Below are 15,634 nucleotides of genomic sequence, written 5' to 3' on the forward strand. Positions count from 1 at the left end.
CGTTGCTGATATGTTACTGTAATACAATGTGAAGGCATTGAAATGCACTTTGGTCAGTGGGAGAATCGTGAGATAACCATACAACAACCAGCCAAAAGTTGGAAAATCGGTAATATTTTAAATATTTAATTTCAGTAACAAGTTCTACAGCATTACATTATTCACTGAAATGAATAATGTTGTTGATGTTATTATTATTTACGCACATCTTCTGCAGTGAAAACTGAAAGCGTGTGTCCAGGTCAGGATGCTTCGCTCTCCGGTGCTCGTCAGGCTCTCAGCTGACTCGTACGAGCAAATACACTCGCCTGAAACTAAAGTTTGTTTCTATTCTCATGTCCATTAAATTGTATTTGCTAGATAAATACAATGATTAATAAATGTGTAGTAAGAGTATTTAGTGAATCAAGATGAAGACTTTCTTGGGGAGGGTCTCCTTGTTAGTTCTTGGCCCATTATTAATAGTATCCACGTTAATTTTAAAACTGCTGTTATGACCTTTGGGAAAACTACACAATGTTAAACTACCGAAATAAATATAAATATATTAATAAAGGCATCTAAATAATGATGTTGTTAAATTGCACTGCAAAAGGGATCATGTATTCTGAAATAAAGTGACATGAAATTGGCACAAGAATTTCTTCAAGCTGGGTAGAATAGTTTACAATATGATCACCCCAATGACCCCTCACATTACATGGGATCAAGTTGGTTACATATCATTAAATAACCTGCATCCATGGAAATGGCGACAATGCTGTCATTGTATGGCACCACAGACAGTCTGTCTCTCCCGAGGCTGTGTGAGAGGTACCACTGCTCCAAACGGAGTCGACGCCTTCTGAAAAGAGGAGTTTCCTCCGCCGTCTGCCGCAGTTATGCAGCCCGTCAGCTTTCGAGTGGAACAATGGAGGGCTGTTGTGAGCAGCGGTGCAACAAAGCAACCGTTTAAAAAAAAACCGCAGCCTTTTGTCTGGCAAACATTTCAGCCACATCCAGAATTAACGAATCACGCGGCAATGATGCCGGTGCGCGCGTGGCTCCTCGCCGCGGACGAGGCGTTCTTGTAACATTACCATGTCCCTCAAATGCCGTGAATGGCAATCCGGTTGGTTAGACCACCCCCTCGGCTTCCTCTCCTTATTGTGAAAAGTACCTGACACCACCTGAGGGCGAATTCGTTTTTTTTCCCCTACTTTCCACCCTACCTGAAGGAGGGCAGCTTCACGGCAGGGTTAAACATGTCAGATCGGTCCCCAATCTTCGGGCCGTAACGTAATGAAATGCGAGCTGGGGATTTAATAACCGCGTGGAGGAGCAGCCTGTGAACGCGGGACCCAGGCTTTGAAACTGAGCTGCCCCTTAGCCAGCGGGGCCGGCCCTCCGAGACGAGATCTGAAGAGATTAGTCGGCTGGCAGTTGTCGGTGAGCGCGCACGGGGAGATCGCATTAAAGACTCGCCGTGCTGCAGCGCTGGGGCTTCTTCAAAACTCAAGTAATGGCCTGGGTATTGCTGGCAAAGGGCCAGCTTTGTGTAACATAAAGCGCTCTATTTTTGTGCTGAGCAGATCCACTTAGCCTAGATGGGTATGGAGTAGGGTGGGGGTGTGTTGCAAGGGACAGAGGACAGTCTGTGGTTAATGATCATGTGTAATCACCAGAAGATCATGGGCTCGCATCCCAGGAAAGGCTGTCATTTTCCTCCTGCCTGATTTCCAAATACACGTTCAGCCTTAATAATATATATGGAAGAGGATGTCATTGAGCAGCACTTGAGATGCTTTTATCCAAAGCAACATGTAGTTGAGAAAGCAGGTCAGACAGTTCCTGCAACAACTGGGGGTCACGGGCCCAATGCTGAAATCACACTGCCAGCCCTGGGATTTGAACCTACAACGGTCACAGGCACAATGTTTTAACACACTGAGCTCCCCAGCACCATGGTGAAGGATGCTGAAGGTGTCCAGTCCAGGCAGGGGGGGGGTCTTGCTATACCCTCATTTAATAAGGAACTTAACCTGAACTGCTCAGGGTCAGGTAGCAAGTAGGGTTAGTGTTAGCTAAGTGCCAAAATTTCTCTCATGTTTTCCTCCTTCAGGTCATGACGGACGGGACCTACGAGGTGGTGGTAGTGGGGTCTTGTATGACGGACCTGGTGAGGTAAGACACCCCACCCCACTTCTGGTCTAGTTTCAGTCCCTCAAGGCGGCGCTGTGAACACATGCTCCTCCTGGGGGTTCCGGGTTTGAGCTAGGGCCGTTCAAGGATCAAGGACATCCTCATATTCCTCATTCCTTCGGAAGCTGACGGGTTTAGCATGGTCAGAATCAGAACCTAAGGATGCTGGAGGAACAGCTAGTCGTGGTGGCGCCGCCCTTGGGTGGGTGCAGATATGTTCATGCGTCGACCTCATCAACATCTGATATCTATAACTAACAATAAAACACGATCGCATGTTGCTTTGTTTACGTGTTTTTGTATCAACATTCTAATACAGATGATGTGTATTTTTGGATGGGGGGTGCATGCCAATCACAGGACCTGTATTATCCGTCACTCACACTGGTCACATTTCTAAAATAACGACAGGGCCTTTCCAGTCTGGAGGAGCGCAGCAGGGGGAACCGGTCCAGTGATCTGCCCAGAATTCGGGGGCGGTGTTGTTACGCTTGTCCGCCCCCGTGGCCGCCTGTAACCCAACACAGTAGGACCCCCCCCCCCTCGCTTTCTCAACACGGTCCAGAACCAAAATAACGGACCTTGGAGCCGTCCGGCAGGAAACCACCGGCAGTGGTGGTAGAGACAGCTTCCTGCTCATCCCACGGCCTCGTCCCCAGCAGCATGGCAGCTGAGCCGACGGGAGAGGGGCGAGGGCACGGCGTGGGGAATCGGAATGTTCCGGAGCCGACTCGGCGGGGAGCGGCAGAAAGCCGTCCCCGCGGCAGGCCAGCGTTCCGAGGCAACGGCGCTCCCGGTCGGCATGCGACATTGAATGCACCATGTGATACAACTCTGAAATGTCGCAATCCCGAAAGCGCCCTCCGGGACTGCAGCACGGTCCTGCCTGCAGGCCTGACGTCGCCCCAGGCCCTTAATGTTCTGTCGTCTTTTTCTAATCCGATTTAATTTATGGCAAACAGCATCATCCTGCCGCCTTTCCAGTTTCCTTCCAGAGCAGCTGTGACTCTCCCTGCGAGTGTGGCTGGCACTCAAACTTATCAGATTTTTCTCCCTCCCTCCCCCAACTTGCTCCCTTTCGGGTGGGCACGCTATCAATTATGGGAAGAGCGAGAAAAGCCGATTGTGTTTTTTTTTCTTTTTTTCAAGAAATGAAAGACTTTTTTTTTTAATCCATCAAAGTGATGTGCTCGACTTTGATGTCTGCAATCCAGTTGTCTCTGCGGCGGATGTTTCTGTGCTTGTGACAGATGGAGTGACAAGTCCCAGCCCCCCCCCCCCCCAGCAGACACCCCCACGCAAACTGTATGCTGCTTGGCCACCTCCTGCCAAAGCCACACAGCGCCACCTGGTGCCCAGAGCCGGCTCTGTGCCACCGTCGCCGCCGACAACACTGATGTGCGGAGCTTCTGTTACCGGCTGACTGCCAGGTGGGGGAGGGGAACTTTCCAGGGAAGTGAGCTACATGTCCCAGCTTACGGTCCCCTCGTCACAGGGGTGTGGGGTCTGGGAGCGTGTGCCCGGGCTGGCCCGGCCTTTCCCGTCTGACACGCCGCACGACACCTGCTTTTGCTAAGAATAGACGAGGGGGGCACAGGATTCTGCAGAGCCAAGATGCTCTTGCCACTCACACCGGTAATTGCCACGGTGGTGGGATTTATGGGGGCAGCAGAGCTCACGGGGTGCCGAAGACACCACTGTCGGGTCGAATTAGGCGGGATTACCTGACATTATTCGCTCCCTTAGCGCTTTTATCCGGAGCAAATTGCATAGCTTACGAGTTACACGTAACCCCCTCTTACTGCCGAACGGTTAATGCTGAACCAGTCGAGTTAAGCCCTGTGCTCCAGGGCACAGAGGGGACTCTCTCCCGGGATGAAGGCATACCTCTATACCTGTTTCATCATTTCCTTAATCCACCTTATGTGTGTTACACATCTGCAACTTGGCTGTGTTCCTGAATAGAGCATGTATACTAACCCCCACGGACTCCCCCCCCCCCCCCCCACATACACGCAAACCTACAAATGGGACCATACAAGAATATTTGAGCGTAAGGGTGTTGTTAATTAGAAAGGGCGTGAACTGAGCTGACACTATATGCAAAGACAGTGAGGAATGTAATCATACACTAAACTGAACATGTTCTGTCTCCTTAAATACCGTTTTCTGACCATGTGCTGCCTTTCAGTGAAAGACCTGTGGGTGTGAGTTCAACGATTTCAAAAAAGTCAAAAGATGACGTTCTCTAGAGACTGAACCACATGCTCTCTCTTTCTCTTTTTCTCTCTCTGTCTCTCCCTCCTTCATTTTCTCTCCTTCTGTGTGAAGGCATCTCTTGACCTTCATCTTTACCATGTCGTGACGCCCCAGTGTACGCACAGGGGCGAGGCCGGGGCGTTTCGTGTGCACAGGAGGGCGGGTGCCCTGGGATGGAGCGAGCTCGGGTGTGTCCTGGGCGATAAGGAAGGGCCACATTCCACGCTCATGGCTTAACAAAGAGGGTTCTGCCCAGCATGGCATTGCCTCTGCTGGCCAGGGGTGGATAGTGAGGCTTTCAGAGCAGCCTGTATGACACCAAACTGTCACTGAATGGCCCTCTTTTGACTCAGTGCTGAGGCATGTTTACCAGGGTCTCACTTGCCACTATCCTCTACATGTTTACCAAATCATAAATAGAAGCAGCTTAGGAACAGTGCCACAGCACAGCTGAAAAGTAATAAAAATATCCCAGATTGTTTATTATTTTCATTTAACGCTCTGAATCCTAAAAAATGTTTTGTGGTTGTGAACTCGCATGGAAAGATTTCGGGAGGTCTCTTTTTTTCAAAGAGCAGATGCGGGATCATGTCAAAAACAAGCTGAAATCCCCTGAATCCATTCTTACCAAATAATGGGGGGGGGGGGGGGTGTTTTTAGCAGACTTACCGTAAAGGCTCCGCCCCCTGCCACATGCATGCCGATCGCACACAGATGCAGATAGCGAGTGGATTAAAACATGTTTATCGCCACCAGCTTCTGAAGAAATCCGCTGACCAGGGAGTTCTGGAGCCGGGCCAAACCAAACTGACTAACAAAAATCTGCGTTTCCTTGTTTCCTTTTGAAGGACGTGATAATGGATGATTTGTCGGATTTGGAGAAAAGCATGAAAAAACCGACAAAGGGCCATTTTCTGTTTAGCTACATGTCAGCCAAGCATTGTGCTACTATGTGTTGAGTTTGAGAAACTTCCTCGACTTCCATGTTGAGTTTGAGAACCTTTCTTGATCTCCTAGTTGAGTTTAAGAACCTTCCAGAGAACCTTTTTCAACCTCAACTTTCACCATCCAGGTGAAGCAATCTCTGACCATCACTAATTGTCAAGAATCCATACATACAGCACACAAAGCGAGTAATTAGCACTGAGGATGTTATCTGGTTTAGGTTCTGTGGTTCTTTGCTCAAGTTTCCCCTGGGATCTGAACCTTTAGGTTATACCTCTAAGTAGCATGCTAGCATGTTTATGTTATGGGAACTTGTGCACTTAACTGCTAGCCTGCCTGAATATGCATAAGGCTCATGTAACATTGCCATTCTAGCCTCAGTCGTGAGGGAGACACAATTCCCTTCGTACTGGTAAAGCTCTAGTCGTTCCGTTTTCATCGTTCCAACCCCGAGACCTTGAATCCAACACTCACAAATGTGTGACATCATCGCCGAGTGGCGGTGGGGGTTTAGGATGTGGGATGTCAGTCTGTGGCCCTCCTCCCCATCCGAGTGACGTGTCTCTCTGCAGCCAGGCCCCCCGTCTGCCCAAAGCCGGAGAGACCATCCACGGTCATGGGTTCTTCATCGGATTTGGTGGGAAGGGTGCCAACCAGTGTGTCCAGGCAGCACGCCTAGGGACCAAGACGGCCATGGTGTGTAAGGTACAGAGCACCGCACAGAACCTCGCACCGGACCTCTGAGTCGTGTTTATTTAGCAAATGTATGCCACATTTCAACCTGTCTGCGCGACTTCAGTATTTACTGCTGTGAAACTCGGAGCTGCAATCAGCACACTGGGGTCCTGAGGCACAGGAAGTGGGGCTGTCCGGTCCTTGCCCGAATTCTCCATGAAACATGCGTCCCACACCCGACCACAAGTACCCCGAACCTCGTGTTGGCTGACAGCGAGTGTCAGCACAGCGCCTTGGCAAGACGTTCGTCCGCTTGGTGGGGAACAATGGAGGGAGATGGGAGAAGATAAAAGCATGGTGCAGGTTCCTGGGAGCGAAGAGAGCGATCGATAAGGGAAGTAGAGACGGCGAGGGCTGCCGGGGAGCCGCCGTGAGGCCGCGCTTCAAAGACGCTAGGCGGGGGGAGGACGGTCCTCTCGCCTGGCCCTCCGGAAAGCCCGGCTTTGGCACGGAGAGCGCATCCTTTGATCACGCGATCCGGGTCCGTGTTGAGAAGCGAGGGATGAAAGCGGACCCCGGGGGCGGAGGACGTCGCAGGGAGGGGGCGGACCGGGAGATGGGGGTCACTGCTTCCTGGAGGCATTGCTCGACTTGTGCCGCACTGGCACGGGAGGGAACGTGACCCCACAGAGTGCCGAGTTGACGGCAGTGCGCTTAGTTCAGCATGACCCCGCTGGAGCTAGCGTTTCGCTGTTTGCGGGGCCCACATGCCCACTTTCCCGCGACCTCTCCCCCTCCCCCAACATTTATTCCTGTTTCACTCTCCCAGGTTGGGAAGGACTTCTTTGGAGATAACTACATCCAGAATTTCAAGAATAACGGCATCTCCACAGGTATGGCCTGACTTATGAGGAGCACACAGATCCCACACCGCTCCAGAACAGTCTGCCCACTCTCGTATCATGACGTCTGACCCCTTTCTCTGCCCCCCCCACCACCCCACAGAATTTGTCAGGCAAACAGAGCAGGCAGCCACAGGTGCTGCCACCATTATTGTGAACGATGAAGGTAAGGCCTCGGCGTTGTCCGAAAGGCAACGTACGCGAATGTGTTCTCCTACGTTTCGGGGACCAGATTTCCCCACTGTGTGATAAAAGCCTGTACCTTTTTACCGTGTGGGGACATCCCCCAAGGATACCCTCAACTTTATAAAAATCTGTGACTGCAATCAAAAAACTAAAAAGTCTTGTATTTTGTTTGGTTATCTTTGGTCTGGGTATTTATGGACTGGGTAGGGGTTAAAGTCATCATGTTGGGATTAGGGTTTGAAATGATTGGAGAGTCCCCACAAAGATATGAATACAATCAGATGTTTGTGTGTGTGTGTGTTCAACCTTGCTTTTCGGTTGTGCCTACTGGCCCGATGACATCACCTCCCCGTGCCTTTTTGGATCAGGCTAATTAAGACACAGCCCACGCCCAGGTTTTCCCACAGTGCCTTTCGGCTGGGCGCCAGTCCAAAAGGAGAAGCCTTTCTGGCTGCCGTTGAATGGGTACCCAATCAGGAAGGGTCCCCCAAAATGGTGGAAGGTTCTGGAGCCCTAAGCAAGAGTACGCTGTGCTCCCCCGCCCCCATTTCCTCTTTGTGAGTGACCTGAGTGGGTGGCAGCGGGTGACGTACGAGCTGCCTGTTAGTGAGAGAATGAGGAAGCAACAGCAGGGACAAGATGTGCGAACATCGAAGCAGGCAGCCAATCAGTGCGGAGATCGATTGGCAAAAGCTGACGCGTGTCCTGAGCTGGTGCTGTGTGTGTGTGTGTGTGTACGCTTGGGCAGTGAGGACTCACCAGTGTGTTTGTGACCACAACCCACGTCTGCAGGTGAGAACGCCATTGTTATCGTCGCTGGGGCCAACCTGCTGCTGGGAGAGGAGGAGCTGCAGTGGGTGGAGCCGGCACTGGGTGGGGCAAAGGTCCTGGTTTGCCAGCTGGAAATCGAGCCGGACGTCACTCTCCTGGCACTCCGCATGGCACGGGACAGGGGGGGTGAGTCTGCTTCTGTTGCCCAGCAATCTCCACCGGGTGACCCACTGCACAGCTGCAGGAGCCTGGCTTAGGTTGCCTCTGATTGGCTGGCTCGGTGCTCAATCACTTGCTGGGTAGGTGTTGCTGAAGCAAGCCCCTCCCTTTCATTCCTCATTCATTATATGAAGCCTGGTTAAATAAATGCACATGCATCAGCAGAGCGAATCCTTAAAGCAGTTTTTGATTAAAATGAATGAATATTAAACAGCACAAACAGATTAGAGAAGATGCCTGTCGACGCGGCGCATGACGCACTAGGGAAGCGGGGGCTGTGCTGGTCGCTCTCCTCCGCGAATCCCTCCGTCACTGTGATCACCGGATCGCCAGTGACGTGGATGGGGGCCGTCCACAGATGGCCCCTTCAGATGGTGTGCATCCCCCCATGCGAGATGGAGGGGCGGGGGGGGGGCACCTGGAGTTACGCATGTGGAGCTTGCTACTCAGTGAGGAAGGGGGGGGCCGGACTAAAGAACCAAAACAGCAGGACAAATGGGGGAGTGACACTTTTACCAGGAATAGAGAACTGGCCTGGTGCCCATTCTGAGGACCCCCCCCGGTTACAGGTTAACCCCCTCCTCCCTACACAGCTCCCTCTCATACCACACATTAGCACCCCCATGGCCCCTCCTTCTGCCGAGCCGGGGGGGGGGGAGGGTGCGGCAGTGACAGCTCTCGTGACTCCCAGCCCTCCGTAGGTGACTCAGCGGTGACAGACTGAGCCAGCAGGCCCATGGCAGGCTCTCATGCACCCCCCCCTGCCCCCCCGGGGTTGGGTTCTGTCTGGGATGTGGAGACGCGACGTCATGCCTGGCCAGACGTGACTCAGCCCTGTACGGAGGCCTCCGGGTTTGAGGTCAGCCAGATGTTTCTGTGGGAACAAAACACCTGGACTAGTAACAGTCACACTCAAGGGTCCAACAGCTATTTCCTCCGGGACTGCTAGCTGAGACTTCGCCGAGATGCACCGGGCCGTGACCTCAGCTGTGTTTTTTGTGAAGTCGCGGCTTTTCGGTCCAGTCAGCAGCACGTCAGACACGTGGCCGAGTACACGCATGTACACACACATCAACATGTGGACTCCCAGGAAAGGTCTTCGAGCACCACGGACGGCTGAGATATGAATCACTCCAGCCCATGTGAATTATAATGTGTGCATATGTGTGTGGCCACAGGGCTGCGTGGGGGGATGGAGCTGGGGGGCCAGGGAACGGCTGCAGGTCCGAGAACTTGGGGTTGGAGCAGGGGGCATGACGAGGTGCTGGCCGCGCTTTAGGGAGGCACCCACAGAGGGCGCTCTCTGTCCTGTTCTAAACTCCTCTGATTGACAGTTTGGTAAGATAAGTAAGGAGTAGGCAGAAGATGAGGAAGACCCAAGGGCCCAGATAGAGAGGGGCTCGATTGGGTTTTTTGCATCTCCCCCGTGAGGGGGTTTGAGCCGTACTCCTCAGCCCACAAAGCGTTATGCGCTCTCTCTGCCCTGACCCCAAGGAGTGACGCAGCCAGTGGGTGTATGTGCTCACACAAATAAACACACTGTAAGAACAGACACACAGCACAGAGGTAAACACACTGTAAGAACAGACACACAGCACAGAGTTAAACACACTGTAAGAACAGACACACAGCACAGAGTTAAACACACTGTAAGAACAGACACACAGCACAGAGTTAAACACACTGTAAGAACAGACACACAGCACAGAAGTAAACACACTGTTTCTGTCCGTGCTGTGTGTCTGTTCTTACAATCTATAAAAAGAGAGATGCTCACACACACACACACACACACACACACACACACACACACGCATATGCTGACAGGCCCTGAAAATCTCTCTCCTACAAGCTGAGGGGAACATAGACACACACACATAGACACAGACTTGCAGAGAGCTGAGTGGGGTCGGCCTCCGGCAGGCCATGCCTTTGGGTGCCGTTTCCTGGTCAGGGGGGAGGCCTTTTTCTGGTCACTTCCTGTCATGCCCTCAGGTAGGATGGTGGGAAATCCAAAGCCTTTCTTCTGGGCCGTAACCCTAACCCTGTGTAAGTCACATAGGTTGTTGGTTCCAGGCCCGATGGTGAAAGGTCACTCCTGGGTGACACTCTGCTCCCTTTCCAACAGTGAAGACCATCTTCAACCCTGCCCCCGCCATCGCCGGCCTGCATGCTGACTTCTACAGGACCTCAGACATCTTCTGCTGCAATGAGTCTGAGGTAGGAGCCACAAGCACGTGATAAGTGTCAGAGGGCTGATTGAACCCTGGCTCCCCTGCGAAGCTGGGCAGTGTCTCTGCCTGTTGGAACGCGATCCCCCCCCCCCCTCTCCATTGGGGGTGCCACTCCTAGGCGAGCGCAGCATGGAGACGACTGCCTGCGGGCTTTCCAACACGTCTGAGCCACTGGGGCTGACAGGCGGCCGTTGTGATTGCCGGGAACCCATCCGTGGTGCAGATGTGCCGGGGCTGACTCAGCTCTGCTGGAGGGCTTGCTCACCCCCCCTAAAAAGCAGCATGCTTTCATGCTCACGTGCCCTATTCCCATATCTGTCATAAGTCTGTCTTTAGGAACGCCTTTGAGGGCTGATGGGCATGCTGGTGGATCATTCTAGAAAGTCTTTCATGTGGGAGCTGTGGACCGGCTTCCCTGCCTGGGGCGTCCGCGGCTCCGGAGTGCAGCGCTGACACTGCCTGGTCACTGAGGTGCTAAAGGGATTGTTTGGGTTCACAGCCCAGGCCTCTGTTACACTGCCCCCCCCCCCCCCGAGTAAAGCGGCCCGCTGGGATTTGAACCCGCGACCACCCTACTCGCTTAACCTTAACCCCACAGGCGGAGCTGTTGACGGGGGTGGTGGTCCGCAGCGTGGAGGATGCCGCCAGGGCGGGGGAGGAGTTTCTGCAGCGGGGGTGTGGCTCCGTGATCGTCACACTGGGTCCCCAGGGCTGCGTGGTGCTGACGGCGCAGGACCCCACCCCCCGGCACATCCCTGCCAAGCCCGTCACGCCGCTGGACACCACGGTACGGTCTGCACACCCTGCCCCCTTGTAGGCGGAGTCTCATTTCTAACCAATCACAAATCGCACTTTAATGAATACACTGAGTTAGCGATATTATTGTTCCAACAGCCCTTGGAGACTCGTAAACTTATTTAAACGGTGAAAATCACCACTCCACCGTTATTTCTCTTCCGTCACTCCGCTTTCTCTCTCGTCGTTTACGGGTTGACTCATCCCGGCCGCTGCTGCATCTTTTGTCCTTGCCGGAGTATGAACGCGTGCATTTCCTGTCCGCGGTCACCGGCCTCCCAGTGCTCCCAGCGCCTCCACTTACCACCAGCAGGACTTCCCTCCAGCCCTTCATCCCTCGCCGCTGACCCACCGCCCCCACGCTTTCGTTTATTTCAGTTTTTTTTTTCCCTCTTTTCAGCGCTGAATATTAATCAGCACGGACGTGTGGCGGCAGAATTGCACTGAATAATTTTACACGGACAGAGATGCGATCGATTGACTTTTGACTGCGACCGAGCTGGACGTCATTTGGAGAGTCTGTCCGTGCCGTGGGCGGGGATTTTCTTAACTCCAAGCCCTCAAGCTTCGGAGACGGGAAACTTAATCTATCTGTATCCGTCCCACTCATTGGGATAGTACCTTTTCCACCCCGCCCCTCTTCAGGCATGCCAGGCTCAGCAGGAACATCACGTCTTGGACCTCCGTGGCCCGCACTTCCCTGATTCATCCTGGTGATGGCGCCCTGAGTCCCGCTTCATAACGGACAGATCTGTCCAGGCCGTGTCAGCTGACCTGTGCTTTAGATGAAAACCAGGTGTTTCTGAGCAGACCTGTATCCTTGTGGGGGGGGCACTGTTTACAGCCCACACTTCCCCCCTACCCACAGGGATTTTAGAAGCAGCTGGAGCGTGTGTGGTGTGGGGGGGGGGGATATGCCCCGGCCTGTGAGTCACCCCACAGCCCCGCACAGTCAGCAGAAAGAGGGCAGCCTGCGGTGGAGCCGCCGTTACCGCTCTCCTGCCCTGCTTTGATGCGAGATACCGCCACTGCCGTAAATCTCGCCTTGTTTAACTTTTCTTTGGATGCCCCGATCCCTCTTCCAGTAATCCCCCTAATTACCCCCTCCCCCCTCTGTTTCCCGGACTTTCTCTCCCCCATTTCTCGTTGGTTCTGTTTGTTTGAAAGACGGTGAAATGTTTACGGCTGTTGTGAGCGGCACGGTCCTGTGGGCAGCCACACGGCGGCAGAAATGCGCATCCTCCCGGCCGCTCCGGCAGTGAGAGGCGGCGTGTGAAAGTGTGAGAGCTTCTTTTTTTTTTTTTGTTTTTTTTTCACGCATCGCAAAGCATTATGGGAGAGGACCGGAGGAGGAGGTCGAGCTGGAGGCCGCGCAGTGACTCACACAGAGAATTAGCGCCGGATTTGCCCGGCTGTGACTCTCATGGTCCCCTCAGGTTCTGTCCAATCCAATCCAGCTCACCACCATTGGGCCTGGGGGGACGGGAGGTTGTAGGCTATACCTCCCGGGTGCACCGGGGGGGGGGGGGGCAGAGAAAATGAATGGGTCCAGCTGTCACTTCTCCACTGGAATATGTGCCTCCCCCCTTTGTTGTGCTTCTAAACAGCATGCACCTCGCTGCATTTTCACTGCGAGCATTTCTCTTCGTCTTCCATCAGCAGGGGGGGGGGGGGCAGGGAGCTGCATTTTTTGGATGATTAAGAAAGCGAATGTGGAAACATCAGAGACAGCTCCTAATGGTGGCCAGCTTTGCCCCCCCCCCCACGCCTTGAGGGGCGGAGGCAGCCAGGGGACCAGCATCCTCCAGACGTCCAGGCCAAGGGCGACACTGGCCCATACGAGCTGTAGGGCTCAATGACGGGGGGGGGGGGGGTTCCAGAAATAGAACCGGAATGACGGAGAGTGACGGAACCAGGAAAACACCAGAGAATCCCAGCGGGGGCTTTTCTGGAAGTGACCGATAAACCTGTTGTGGGGTGAGAGACTACGGGCCTCGGCGTGCCTGCATCACCGGGTGATGTCGGCGGTGGGTGACGGGGCACGGATGGGGGGGGTGGAGGTACCGTCCAGCTTGCGCCTACTTGTGGCACTGGCCCGAAAAGCGAGGTCTCCTAGCAACGCTTCCCACGGCGATCGGTGATGGTCCATCCCTCTCCCTCCCTCCCTCCCTGGCTCTTTCTCCCTCCCCCTCTCTCTCTCTCCAGGCCGCCCTCACCACAGTGTGATTTACCATGCCCGTGTTGTCGCAGCCCAAGCGCTAAGTTGTGTCCACGGTGTTGCTTTGTAAACCAATGCGGTATCCCAGCATGCACAGCTGCACCGGGAAGGCCTGCCCTCGTCAGGTCACCCGGCCGGCACCCTTTCGGAGAAACTCTGACTCATGTGACCTCTGGCCTTCAGGTGGGGGGTCAGGAGTTAGTAATAGCCCCCTGGCAGGAATCAGCAGCATGACCCCCCCAGCACTATGCAGCGTGACACACTGTGGGGGGGTTCATGAGTGCGGGTGATGAGCTTTGATCAGGCCCGGACTGAAGGCAGCCGATTATAGAGATGATCGTAAGCCTACCTGGACCGCTCCACTCACCATCAGCCTGTCCAACAGCATCAGGCGTCCCAAGGTTGATCAGAGTAAGACCCCCACCACCCAGGGTGGGCCGTGATGGGTCGGCTGGCCAATCGGGGTGCAGGGGTGGGTGGTCATCAAGCAGAAGCGGCATCTCCCTCCCGGGGGTCTAGTACATGGGAGTCTCTCTTTACGGGGGGGGGGGGGGGCGACCTCGACTGGCTAGCGCTGTGGGGGGGGGGGGGCGAGAAGGTGTTGGAAGCAGCACAGACGAGCTGTAAAAACAGACCAGTGAGTAATCGGCCAGGCCTGTGTGAGCCGGCATCCTGGCCTCGTGCGGTTAAATCTGAGAGTTTCGCCACATTCCTCTGAGCTTTCCCATCAGTGATCACACCCCCAGCCACCCGCTCCTCAGGGGGAGGCACTGAACCTTTCCTTACGTTTCCTCTCTGCAGCCTGTCCCGCAGCGATTTTACAGATGTCTGAGAGAGAGAGAGATTTAACTCCCAAGGGCTGCTGGGAAATCACAGGCTTCGTGGCTGGGAGTGAGGAATGGCCAGGCCTGTAACACCCATAATGCCGTGCTTTCTCTGTCTCCCCACTCAAAACCAGCACCCACCCAAACACACACACACACACAGACGTGGTGGGGAATTCCGGACGGAAGCGGGACCCAGACACGACTGTGAGAGTTGCGGGTCAATGTTGTCTCACTTGTTACTCACAGTAATTTGATTTCTGGCCTGTAACCATGCAAAAATGGCCGATGTTTGGCGAGCAGCACATTGGCTTGGCTGAAGGTCCAACCTCAGGCTGTGGAGACCCAAAGAGGGGGGGCCCCGCCAGAGAGCAGCGTGACCAAGCCCAGGAAGCAGAGCCGTGTTCCCCCTGCCCAATGTCGACGTATCTGCACTCAGCGCTCTTCACATGGGATCGCTGGCCATGTACAAATCACACAGGGTGACGCATATTACCAGCCAATCTGTGAGCTGCGTTTTTATCCAATCAGTTTCATCTGAAGTGACTCACGGGATTGCCCAGTCGTACGTGTTGCTGGTGTAACCAAGCGGCTCCCATTTAGGGACAGCGTTCAGTCCTCAGTCGCTCCCTGCTGTGCCATCTGTGCCCGGAATGTCACAGTGAACATCGAAACTCAATGCGTCTGACATCAACTTAACATAAATATGGGAGAGTCAGGCAATGGGAGAATGCAGTCCGCGCTCTCAGCATGCTAACAGGAAGGCCGCTCACCTTTTGTTCCCGAGCAGGTTTGTCTGCACGGAAAAACACGTCCAGAAAAATTACTGTGCAATGTAAGAGCGCCCCCTACAGCTGGTTTGTGCAATTTTTAAGAAGTGTTTGCATTCAGTAGACTGATTCTGGAAACTTCTTTTGTCTATCCGGTGTGAGCAACGATGCTGTTCCTCTCTCTTCCCGGACAGGGGGCAGGAGACAGCTTCATCGGGGCTCTGGCTTTCTACACAGCACAATATCCCACAATGCCCCTGGAGGAGATGGCCAGGAGGGCCAATCAGGTGGCGGCCATCAGCGTGCAGGCGGCGGGGACACAGGCGTCCTACCCGTCTCGGGGGGGCCTGCCCCCGCATCTCTTTTAGCCAGGACGTGTCCGCCAGGCCTGGCGTCTGGAGGACTTCCAGCTCGCTAACGAGCCTGCTGCTCCGCTTTCTCTCAGCCTTCGCTGTATAAAATTAGCACAATAAAGGACGCAAGTGTGACGTGGGACAAGGAGTCTGTCCATTCACTGGGCCAGAAGCAATTCAGGTCAAATATGTTCATTTAAATAGTACAACAGCAAAATATTTCCAGCTTCCAAAAGAAAGTAAAACGCCTTTCAGGTTCCACAAGGCTTTTTACACGATGCACTCAGCATCAAAGCCCTGCT

The 15,634-nt window shown here is 53.9% G+C and overlaps 1 protein-coding gene across 3 annotated transcripts; it reads left to right on the forward strand.

The window, feature by feature from the left end:
* The first annotated feature begins 16 nt into the window (after window positions 1–16).
* On the forward strand, window positions 17–15,477 carry rbks (ribokinase). Of its 3 annotated transcripts, none has more exons than XM_072699420.1 (9): window positions 17–109; window positions 2,102–2,163; window positions 5,958–6,090; window positions 6,890–6,953; window positions 7,066–7,128; window positions 7,941–8,105; window positions 10,267–10,358; window positions 10,971–11,159; window positions 15,174–15,477. In XM_072699420.1, exons 2-9 carry the CDS (start codon window positions 2,105–2,107, stop codon window positions 15,345–15,347), a joined length of 939 nt encoding a protein of 312 aa, XP_072555521.1. In that variant the 5' UTR covers window positions 17–109; window positions 2,102–2,104; the 3' UTR covers window positions 15,348–15,477. The 3 variants fall into 3 exon arrangements, with proteins under 3 accessions (XP_072555521.1, XP_072555523.1, XP_072555522.1); XM_072699422.1 differs by having other exon boundaries at window positions 5,958–6,081; XM_072699421.1 differs by lacking the exon at window positions 17–109 and adding an exon at window positions 962–1,428.
* Window positions 15,478–15,634: the final 157 nt, after the last annotated feature.

This window comes from Paramormyrops kingsleyae, chromosome 14 (genome assembly GCF_048594095.1).
Source record: "Paramormyrops kingsleyae isolate MSU_618 chromosome 14, PKINGS_0.4, whole genome shotgun sequence".
Lineage (NCBI taxonomy): Eukaryota > Metazoa > Chordata > Actinopteri > Osteoglossiformes > Mormyridae > Paramormyrops > Paramormyrops kingsleyae.